The sequence below is a fragment of the Carya illinoinensis genome, chromosome 10, assembly GCF_018687715.1.
Source record: "Carya illinoinensis cultivar Pawnee chromosome 10, C.illinoinensisPawnee_v1, whole genome shotgun sequence".
Taxonomy (NCBI): domain Eukaryota; kingdom Viridiplantae; phylum Streptophyta; class Magnoliopsida; order Fagales; family Juglandaceae; genus Carya; species Carya illinoinensis.
Genome location: NC_056761.1, coordinates 28,285,679 through 28,297,734, shown reverse-complemented (window position 1 = coordinate 28,297,734; position 12,056 = coordinate 28,285,679). Strand labels below are relative to the sequence as shown.

Sequence of the window (12,056 nt, the reverse complement as noted above, 5' to 3'; positions counted from 1 at the left end):
TATTTTTAATTAAATTATATAATTACGTTCATTGATTGATTTTTTTTTTTAATTATGCAAGAAATGTCATATTTTAAGGGCTTTGCTACATACAGTCGCCACACGTAGTCGGCGTGCAGTCGGCTGTATGAAATGAATAAAAAAAAATTATAAAAATTTTTTTTTATATGCAAGGGGACCTACATGAATTATAAAAAGTTATAAAAAGAATTTTTTTTTTCATGTAGGTCCCGTATTAATTTTTTTTACAGTCGACTGCACGCCGACTGCATCTCTCGACTGCAAAAAATATTTCTCGGTTAGGATATCATGGTTCATTACCTTGTCTTCTAAAATACATGATATTTTTTTTCCTATAAATAAGAAAAGATAAATGATATTTTTAAATATTGAGCTACTCCTACTATTACAGTTCTCCGTTGTTTTTAGAGGGAGAAAAGAGACAGAACTAGGGCACTTGTGGAAAGCTGAAAATGGAGTCGGTAGCAGAGAAGAAGGAATCGGAGATCCACAACGACAGCAACGGTGAAAATACCCAGCAAACTCTAGATTCATCTTCTTCGTTGTCGACAACTACTGATAACACTAATACCAACAACAGTATCAGTAAAGAAGCCCAGGAACGCCAAGCTCGCGACCTCAAAGCTGGCCTTCATCCCCTCAAGGTTTCCGCTCCATCACCCCCGCCTCTCTCTCTCTCTCTCTCCGCACACACGTATATGCCGTGTAATAATTGAATTATTTTGTTGCAAACTCTTTTTCGTGCTCTACAATAGCCTCGGATTTGGTTTCAACTAATGCTAGGCTGTATCGTTGACAATTTTATGATATTTTGGCCTTTTTCAAACCCAATTTCAGTGTTGACCTAGGGAGATTTGTTAGTTCCTTCAGAGATTGGATTGTTTGCTAATCTTATGTATGAAGAAACGCAGTTTTAGTATACACGCATTGGAATACCTTCACGTCTGTGAGAGCTTAGGAGCTGTCTGTTGTTTCGAAACCCAAGTCTTTCGTATTGAACTGTTACGGATATTCAGTAAATAGACGATAGGGGGAGGAGACCAAAGTGCTGGTTTAGAAAGTACGTGAGGTTTTCCCTTGAGGTGAGGGTCCAAGATGCAAGTGTTTAGTTGAAGAATTAAGCTCTAAAATATGCAATTCTCATCCTAGGATGTGGGTCAAGGCAAACCTAAGTTTTAACTTTTCTCTTTGCTTTTTTATTTTTTTTTTATTTTTTTTTTATTTTTTTATTTTTTTGGGAACTCGATGGAAGAAAATATGGAAGGCAAAAGTACTGCCAAGAGCTGCATTCTTTACTTTAGCATCTCTTGGGAGATTCTTATCATGGATAATATGAGGAGACAGTACTTGGTCTTCTGGAGAGAGAGATACAATCCCTTGTAATGCGGTTGCAATTCATGAACAATGGAGTGATGAGTCTGCGGACCATAATTTAGTACACTGTCAGATGGCCAGTACTCTATGGAATTATCTTCGGTCAGATTAGATGGGCATAGTAGATCTTTTTGACTCACGAGAGGAATAGGTGGTAGCTTGCAAGTTGTAGTGTGAAAAATAGTTCCTAATTGTCTCATTTGGTGTATCTGGAGGGAGAGGAGTGGTAGGAACTTTGAGAATCGGTACAAACGATAATGGAACTCATGCCTCTTTTTTTCAGCACTCTACTTTTCTGGACAACATCCATAGACTTTAATGGTCACTGTACATGATTTTCTTGTATCCCTTTCTATTTCTACATTGATGACTCTCTTGCATGCATCTTGTTCGTCAATTGCGCATTTTAGGGGATGTTTGGGGAATGAGATGAAATAAGAATTTTGTGAATAGTCCTTATAAAAAAAGAATTATGTGAATAGTAGTGAAATGGCTTGCGTTAAGATGTTTTATTATGTTTTGGAAAAAAAGAGAAAAAGTTGAATAAAAATATTATAAAGTTAAAATATTATTAGAATAGAATTTTTTTCATATAATTTTTGTTTTGAATTTTGAAAAGTAGTATTGTTTTTAGTGTTTTGTTTGGAAGTTTGAGAAAGTTGTAATGATTAGATGAAAAATTTGAAGATTTGGAATTGAAAAGTGTGTTTGTTTGTGTTTGAGTGATGTTTGGGAATGAAATTATGAGAAATTTTGAGATGAGATGAGATAAGATAGTTTGTGTTCCCAAACAAAGGCTTAGTGTTTAATGAAATGAGTATTCCTTATCAAAAAACAAATCTTGGGAGCTGAGAGTTTTAAATTGTATGACGCATAGGTCTTAGATCTTGAGCTATTGAGAACTCATTCTGTTTGGAAGCTTTGAAATTTATGTGCGCTTTCAAATGTGAAGGTTTATCTTTGTTAGTCTGCATCGAATAAAACGGTTTATCTTGATTACTAAATAGACAGACTGGGAAGAAATCTTTTTCCTTTTTCTTTTTTTAATATTTTTCTTTATATCTGGACATTAAGCAGACATGGAAACTAAAATTTTCCTAATAATTAAACTAGAACTGTAAGGTCATTTTAATGTGTTTGGAATAAATTGAATTTAACTTGTAACATCATTTTACAGTTCTGAGAATACGACCCCTTAGAGATTGTAATGACTACGGGATATGTCTAATTTGGATTAGATGACCTGCTCTGAATCTGTCCTGCAATTTATGATGTAAGATGATGACTTTTGGTAATCAGCCTGAAATTGATAATTGTCCTAATAATATATTTACACTAACTCTGTGAATCTAGTCACACCACTAAAAATTTCATGATATGATTTTCTTTTCATTTATGTGGTATAGGTGCAACAGGCAAGGATCCATTATTTCCTGCCCATTTGCATCCTGAATTAAATTAGTTATTCTTTTCAACCTTATTCATATGCATTTGTTTACATATTCCAAAAAGCATATGCATTTGTCTTACTTTTAGGGGTTACTTGTTTGTGTACTTGGGCTTTGCTGAATCATGTGGATTAATAAATTCTTCTTACTTAATAAAAAAAAATAACTTTTAGAGGTTACTTGTGGCTCTCAAGTGAGGACTTTATTATCATTGTCATTATTTTTTTTTCCCTCTGTTGCTGTTTTTCTTAAATTTTGTTTATAAAGCAAGGATATATTAGCATCATGTCAACCATTTCCATCTTCTCTTGTTGCTACTCTCTCTCTCTCTCTCTCTCTCTCTCTCTCTCTCTCTCTCTCTCATTTACATAGAACAAAACTTTTTTATTTTTATTTTTTGAGCTGAAAGTCTGAAACACCTTTAATTATCAAACCCTATACCAATGAAAGTTCTGAAATGGGAACTTTGGCTTTTAAGGGTCTTCTTTTCCTTGGATGTTCAGGGCAACTAAGGTGGCTCTTCATTGCCTCTCCTATAGATAGATTATATTTTGCTATCTTAGAGGTTAGCTTTGACTATAGTCAACTTATCCCTTATAAAGTTTTCTAATTTGCTGTGAAATTTATTCTACAAGGTTTGACTGAATGCTTTTGACTGAGTACTTATATATGATGTAGTTATTCTTTTCATGTCTGAGATCTAAAACTTTCTTTTGTCAACTTATAATCACAATGGTTTAGTAGCATTTATTTTTCTTTCATATCTTTGTGATCAGTACAAGTTTGTATTTTGGTACACTCGCCGAACCCCTGGAGTTAGAACGCAAACATCATACGAGGACAACATAAAGAAAATTGTTGACTTCAGTACGGTAAGATCTTGACAAATGCAGATGAGGTTTGAATACTTCCTCTGGTTAAATTTACTATCTTGGCCCATTGTTTTCATTTGCCCTTTTAACATTATTCCTTCACAGGTTGAAGGTTTCTGGGTCTCCTATTGCCATTTAGCTCGCCCTTCCACCTTGCCAAGTCCAACAGATTTGCATCTTTTCAAGGAGGGAATCCGCCCTCTATGGGAGGTATACATTTAAAGCCTAAGCTTGAATTATTTATTTATTTATTTCTCTTTCTTTATATATGATTATTTATTTGTAAAGAATTTATCAGAAGTGCGCACAACCTGAACAAGATTTGTTGTTTCTCAGGACTCTGCTAACTGTAATGGGGGTAAGTGGATAATTCGATTCAAAAAGGTTGTATCAGGTCGCTTCTGGGAAGACTTGGTAAGGAGAAGGACGGATTTAATTTTCTTTATTCTCAAGTGTACAGTTTTTCACGCTATATCTGTATTAGCAGTTGTTAATTGCCTTGCTTTTGCAACAACCAAAACTGAAGAAATATATTTCTTTCACCTTTCAAAAAATATATTTTCTTAATTTTTTGTTGTTGCCATCTGCTATTATAAGTTCCAAATGGTTTTTGTCAACAAATTATTTGATTTGAGTTCCCAATTTTGACTGTTCATTCAGAATACGATTTACTCTGAATTTACTACCATTTTGTTTTTGCACGTACTGATATTGATCTTTGGAACCTTATTCCTGTGTCCTAAGAAAATCATTTAATAATTGGAACTAACTTATGGCAATTTACAAGCAACGCCAGTTTCAGCTAACTGAATTTATCATGAAGTTTCAAAGACAAGGGAGACCTGTTTGCACAATTGCACATATAAGAACTAGCTCTAGATGGGCAAATGTGAAGTGTCTTGATATTCTGATATTTGGATCAGGATAGAAACATAATCTAGCAACTTTCAGTGTGGTTTCTTGGCTTCAACTTCTGTTTCTCCTTGTCTTTCTTGTAATCTGGAGACTCTCAGTTGTCTGCCACTCTTATGTGGTATACATATGAGGGCTTTGTTAACTTTGCATGTATGTCTTGCATTATGCTTATGTGCTGCAGACACATCTATCAAAACATTAGTAGTATTTATGAATTATTGCAGTGAACAAATTTTAGTAATCATGAGCTTCATGCACGATCGCTTGCTCGATTTCCAGTATTTTGTTTTTTCAAGATTCTTAATTAATTGAACCTATGGTAGAACTAGATCCAAGGAAACTCAGTCCAAGATAACATACAAATTTTGGTGGCATCTTTTCACTGTTTATACCTTTGGGGATCTTACTCTTACTGAAGTGCTTCTAATGAAGTTGAGTTCGTCTTCATAAATACATTTTAGGGATTCACGAGCTGATAACAATAGGAAGACTTTGTGATTGAACTACATCCAATAATTTTGCATTGACTTTAGTTGCACAGGAATTTTGTTGAGTGGTGAAAATACTAGTTGCACATATCTTTCTCTTAGCAGCTGGCACAAATCATGCTACTTTTTTCATAATAGTTATATTTGGGAAAATGATTTCCCTTGTTTTCTACAGAAAGTTGTTGCAGACAGCGCGAGACATCTCTTTGAAATATTTTCCTTGGCTCGATTTAGACCTAATGTATACTTGATCCCACCCCTTTTAGGAATTTTAGAAAACCTTGCTTTTATCCTGCAGTCATGAACACAACTTTCCTTTTATTATTGTGGAAGTCACAGTTTGAAAGTTAGTACTGCTAATCTTGCAGATTCTTGCTTTAGTGGGCGACCAACTTGATTATGGAGATAACATATGCGGTGCAGTACTAAGCATTCGTTTCAATGAGGATATATTAAGCGTGTGGAATCGCAATGCATCTGATCATCAGGTTGGTGAACACACAAATAACGTATGGATGCACAAATTAATTATGTAATAGCTTGACCTGGGTTCGCTCATGCCAGGCTGTAATGGCTCTAAGAGATGCAATCAAACGGCATTTGAAGCTTCCCCACAGCTATCTTATGGAATACAAGCCCCATGATGCTTCTCTGCGTGACAACTCATCCTACAGAAACACATGGTTGAGAGGGTAAAGCTCTATTTGGATTCTGTCTTCATGCAACCAGATGAGCAATGAAAGAGTTCCGGTTAAGGTCACTGCCATGTAGGAAGTTCATTTACTGATTTCATGTAGTTACGCATGCTTTACATTCAAACTACTGTGTTGGGTGAGTAATGATTTGGTAACATCTAAACTGTAGGCATACCCATCTAAAATAAATTTAGTTAAGTTTCAAATATGAATTACATATGTTTATGATAAATTTTATTGTTAGTTGCATGTCTACCGTTATATGCATATTGGTTCCAATGTTATAAATGAATGTGAAATTGGATCAGGGTAGAATGCTGACCCCCTCGAGTCAGTTTTCAGCCCGTTTTGGCGGTTGAACCAAATATCGTTGGGGTTTAGATTCAATAATCAACCGACTGACACCTTGCCAACGAACTGAATGGACCAAAGTTGATGTACAGTGTAACAAAACCAACTTTAGGAAAGCGGTTAGGTGTCTGGTTTGATCTGGATGGGTGATGTGAGAGTAGAATTTGTCTAAAAGTGTTTCTTCATCCTGCTGTCTCCCCTGCTTGCGAGTGGCTACTTTGAACAGTTGAGGGAATGTTTGAAAATCTCTTAAGCGTGATAGCTTCTTTGAAAAGTTCTAAAGCGTGATAGTTTCTACAACCTACGAGCAAACCCTAGAATTAGAGACCCATTATGCTTTCAAGTAGTCCCATGAACAAGAGGAACTCCCACTCACTAGATCTCCATTTGTGCTTCAGAAGCTCAAATCCATCAACGTCTATAGTTATATATTCCAAGTGCCCAGCATAGTACAGTCTCACACCACCACCTATTTGTAGAAAACCTAGGAATCCAAACCCATTACAGTTCTCAAGAGCTAAAAGGAAACGAAGATGATGAGGAAGATGAGCAAACCCAGGACCAAGAACAAGATGAATACCAGGAGCAGTCCATGGATGAGATTTACAATTGGCTACAGGGTGCACACGTTACTAGAAGCAAGTCTGATACCAACCGATGTTTGGTGAGATCTTGAAAAAGCTATCTAGAAAGATTATGAAGTTGGCGTTTGCGCATTTTGAAGAGGAAGAAATCGTTGAGACTTGCCGGACAACGACTATTATGGAAGGGAAATCACGTTGGTGTGTAAAGTATCAGACGGTGTTGCTGTCTGTTATGGAGGAAGACAAAACACAAAAGAGATTTCAGTAGGAATGGGTCTTCGCTTCTTCTTTTTTTTTTTTTTTTTTTTTTTTTTTTTTTTTTTTTTTTTTTTTTTTTTTAAAGAATAATATTCATCAAATATGGATAAAGTCTTCACATTTTTTCTCAATAAGAATACATTTTTTGATGAACTCTGGATACTCTTCAATCCAAACCACCACTCTTCACATAATAATGCTTGTTTGGCTAGTAAATGTACGTGTTCCCCTCTCTTCGTATGAATCTAATGAACCACTGGTCTCTACAGCTACCAGAGCGTTTAATGTCTTATATGAGCTAACCATACCATGAGCAATTTTCCTCTGAGATGTTAATCTCTGTAATCACTGATTTAGCATCACCTTTAAATATCACTCTTGAGTAATCCAATTTCTGAACATAGAACCGTAGTTCTCCATAAAGCTTAATTTCTGCTATATGTGGAATGGATATCGACTCTTCCTTCATACACATTGTTGCAATTACCTCCCCTTTCCAGTCCCTTATAATTATACTAGCTCCCATCTTCTTGTTCTTCACATCTAAATATGCATCCCAATTAGCTTTAAAGAAGTTTTCACCTGGCATCTGCTATTTTACTCCTATGTCTACTCTTTCATTTGAATTGGTTTGCTTACTGAATGTGCCTTAAGCTTGCTGAAAATCATCTAACTCATTTTTTGCTTCAATTATTAGTGATTTTGGTCTCTCAAATTTATCTTAAAAAATGATGTATTCCTTCTATACCAAAGTCTTCTTAAAATAACATCTTCCTCCAATTCATATGCCTTTAGTTGATTCATTATATCCTCCTAAATATTGGAAAAATTATCCTCTTTGTTGTGTCGTTTCTGAACAGGACTTTGATCATCTGCCCAACATCTGTAGATGCAACACAACTCCATAAAGCATGACTACTAGTCTCCACTACTGGTTCAAAGATAGAACAATTAGCATTATCAGTTATTTTCCTAAAAAACAGCTTCTTTTTGGTAGGAAGAACATCACCAACAGCCTTCAAAATAAAATAATTTAACTCATTTGGCACATTCATATCCCAGATTTTCTTCCATTCAATAGAGCTCGCTTTAGTACTTGATGCTTCTCCTCTCTCTTGTTCTTCTATTGGCTTCTAAGTGATATGTAGTCCATTCTTAGTAAAACCCTAGATCAATTTATCTTCCAACAATCTTCTAATTAGCAAAGAAGATAACTTCTGCCTCTTTTTCCTCAAATATTTCTCTAGTTAGAACCTTGTTCCAACAACCTTTTTCACTTTCTATGAGCTCCTTTACATTAGCTTCCTTGTTATGAATTCTCATTGGAGCTTGTACACTGAATGTACTAGGTGATGATAACTATTTATCTCCCCAGATTTTTATATTAATACCATTTCCAACTCTCCATCTTAACCCTTCTCTAGCTAAATTTCTGGAACTTCATATACTCTATATTTGTGATGGACATGCTCCCAGCTTTGCCTTCATGATGGTTCCTCTTTCGTAGTATTTTTCCTTCACAATTCTAGCTACCAAAGATGTAGGATTAGGATTAGTAAGGATAATCTAGCATTGCTTAGCCAACATAGTTTGGTTAAAGCAATCAATATCCCTAAATCCAAGTCCTCTTTCAGCTTTTTATATACCCATCTAATCCCACTTTTTCCATTGAATCTTCCTTTTCTACTTCATATGGCCCTACCAGAACCTAGCCATAATGTCAATTATTTCTTTACACAACTATTTGGTAGTTTAAACATACTTATAGCATACATATGGATTGCTGGTATTACAGCTTTGATGAGGATCTCCTTGCTTGCCTGGGCGAGAAAGTTATTCTTCCAATTATGCACTTTAGGCCAAACTCTCTCTTTGATCCCTCTAAAGGTTTTGTTTTTTGACTTTTCAACCATTTAGGGCAACCCTAGATTTTCTCAAAATCTCCACTCAACCTTGCTTCTGATTCTCTCACTATCTGTGCATGAATACCCCTACTAGTACTTTTGCTGAAGAAGATGTTGGTCTTTTGCATATTTAAACATTGGCTTGAAGCTTGTTTATACTAATCCAGCAACTGTGCTACATTCCCCCATTATTTTAAGTTAGCTCTACAAAATAGTATGCAATTATATGTAAAAAGAAGATGATTTTTCCTACTTCCTCGTTACAATGATATGCCTCAAATATCTCCTCTATTTTCTGAGAGGTTTATCAATAAACTGAGCCCTTCTGCACAAAAGAGGAAAAGATAAGAAGATAACGGATCTACTTGCCTTAAGCCCCTTAAAGGAATTATTCTTTCACATGGTTGTCCATTCACTAATACTAAGTAATTCATTGTTGTAACACATTGCATAACTAAATGCACCCACTTATGACCAAATCTCAATCTCATCATAATCCCCTCTAAATACTTACATTCTACCCTATCATATGCTTTAGAGATGTCTAATTTCAGAGCTATACTTCATTCTTTATATTTTTTTCCTAGTTTTCATATAATGTAGAGTCTCATACGCCACAATGATATGTTAGTGTTGATCCTTCCAGGAATGAAGGCACTTTGATTTAATGAAATGATCACTAGCAACACCTTTTTTAGTCTATTGGCAATAGTTTTAGCTATTATTTTATACAATACATTACATAGACTTATAGGATGAAACTCATTAATAGGCTTAGGTTTTTGTGTTTTAGGTATCAAAGCAATAAAAGTAAAATTTACAGAAGGGACAAATTCATCACCATTTAAGAGTTTAAGAACAGCTGTGCTAACCTCATCCCCTACTAAAGCCCAGTAGAATTGATAGAAACAAGCCACAAACCCATCAGGACCTAGGGATTTTAAAGGGGCCACTTGATTAAGTGCCTTTTCAACCTCCACCCTAGTGAATTATTTCTGTAACTCCATATTCATCTTTGTTGTCACTCGTGCCTCCAAATGTTGTAAACAATTCTCTAAAGCCTTTATTGTGGGATCCATTGTTTGATAGACTTCTATGTAATGGTTCTGAAAAGCCTGTTGAATCCCTTCCTGGTTTGTTCTAAGAATTGATTCGGAGTCATATCCCCAATATATCCCAAATCAAATAATTGATTCTTTGCAAGAGCTATTCTAAACAACTCCATCTAACTGTTAGGACTTGCTCTTCCCCCTTCCTTCTCATAGTGGAACAAAATTTATATAAAATTGCCAATCACTAACCACGCTGTGTTACTAGGTTTAAGCCTTTTCAGAAGCTCCCATGATTATTTTCTTTTGCTCAGTTCTAGATGGCCATAAAATCCATAAGGAGCCACCTAGTGTTTAGATTCTCATCACTAATCCAAACACTAATATGTCTCAATGAATAATTAAGAAGTTCCAAATATGTATCTACCCTCCACAAGATTACCAATCCACCACTCCTTCCAATTGGATCAACTCCAAAACAACCATCATATCCGAGCTTTCTTCTTATACCTTCCAATTTAAATTCCTTAAGTAATGTCTCCATTAGAAATACCACCTTGGGTTTCTTTTCCTTTGTCATGATACAAAGGTCTTGAATTATCAGAGAGTTTTTAAGCCCTCGGTAGTTCTAGCTTAATAGATTCATTGATCCCAGCGGGACTGACTAGCAACGTCCACCAATAACAAATTGTTTCCACACTCTCCTATGTTTTGAGCAACCATAAGCTTCTTCCCATCCTTTATCTCACCTAGGGGTGTAAAAAAAAAAAAAAAACGGGTGAACCGGTAAACCAGACCAAACCAAACCGGTGGGATATGTTCGGTCCCGAGTTTGGTCCAGTTTGATACCAATTTTATTTTTCTTAAAATCAGTTAAAATCAGTCCGATTCTGATTTTTCTTTTTCTAAAACCAGATCGGACCGGTTTATATATATTTTTTAATTTTTTCTATTGCATATAATTTTTATATATAATATATAATTATATATAAAATAGTTTTGTATTATATGATAAATTACTAATTAATATAATATTAAATTTTAAAATCTTATATCATTTTGTTTATTGTATTAGTAGTTATACTAACACTATATCACTATATATTATAATATACTATAATATATCACTATACTCTATAATACAATTATAGTATATATTATAATAAGCTACAATATATTATCACTATAGTATTATATAGAATAATATATACTATATTATATAATATATAATATAGCACATTAAAACCAGGAAATCAGACCGGACTTGACCGGAAACCGGAGTACCGGTTTAAGAGGGTAATCAGTTTGTAATCAGTTTTGAAAAATATAAAATTGGTACATACCGGTTCGGTCCTAAATTTTGTCCAAAACTGGACCAGACCGGACCGGTTACACCCCTAACCTCACCAATCCTTATACTCAAGCCCAAGTTTGAGCGTTTTCTAAGAGAATGTAAAGATGTATACTCCCCTGTAGCTTCGAGGCCTTTGGCCCTCTGCTTCAAGCTTCTTCTCAATATCCCTTCTTTCTTCTTACCTTGAACTGTAAAGGTTTCCTCTTCATTCAATCGGTTACATTCTAATAAAGGAACTAAGTTTATCTTAAATCCAATGTCAGGCCTTTAAGTTTCTTTATCTGCTAGTGGGCTGTCTGATATGGACCCTACTAGTCCCGAATGTAGATTTCTCTCCAAAGTCTTATTTACGTTTTCCCCAACTTCCTCAAGATCATCACTAATTCCTTGCATTACTCCCTACACTTCTCGCAATATTCTTTAAGGATAAACTTTGATATGTTACTTGCCCTATCATATCTTTTTTTTTTTTTTTTTTCCAAATTACCCTTCATCCCCCTTGTATCGTCGTAATTTTCTCCTACAATCACTAGCTCTTCTAAAGCATCGTGCTTTGGTGGAGCTCCTCCGTGCATTGGTCTATGACTACACTCCGCTAGACTGACTGCTTCCCTTTGCTGTGTTTTGTGGAGTTGATTGTTGAAGGAATACCAAATTTCTTCACTATTTCCTTGGAATCCAAACAATTTTCAATAACTACCATTCTCTGCCCTTAACCATGGTCCGAATTGGCTCTCTTTTTC

General features: G+C 35.1%; 1 protein-coding gene across 1 annotated transcript; it reads left to right on the top strand.

Annotated features, from left to right (window-relative positions):
- Positions 1-396: 396 nt before the first annotated feature.
- Positions 397-6,062, top strand: LOC122279791 (eukaryotic translation initiation factor NCBP). Its single transcript, XM_043090621.1, has 6 exons — positions 397-665; positions 3,620-3,715; positions 3,821-3,925; positions 4,052-4,129; positions 5,487-5,606; positions 5,683-6,062. The coding sequence occupies exons 1-6, from the start codon at positions 474-476 to the stop codon at positions 5,812-5,814; spliced, it is 723 nt and encodes a 240-aa protein (XP_042946555.1). The 5' UTR covers positions 397-473; the 3' UTR covers positions 5,815-6,062.
- The last annotated feature ends 5,994 nt before the right edge of the window (positions 6,063-12,056 follow it).

Bases quoted from the DNA above. Each gene is read 5' to 3' on its own strand.
- LOC122279791 (XM_043090621.1), top strand. From the start codon at position 474: ATGGAGTCGGTAGCAGAGAAGAAGGAATCGGAGATCCACAACGACAGC. The intron at 4,130-5,486 runs GTAAGGAGAAGG...CTAATCTTGCAG, and splicing joins GTCGCTTCTGGGAAGACTTG to ATTCTTGCTTTAGTGGGCGA. The intron at 5,607-5,682 runs GTTGGTGAACAC...CGCTCATGCCAG, and splicing joins GCAATGCATCTGATCATCAG to GCTGTAATGGCTCTAAGAGA.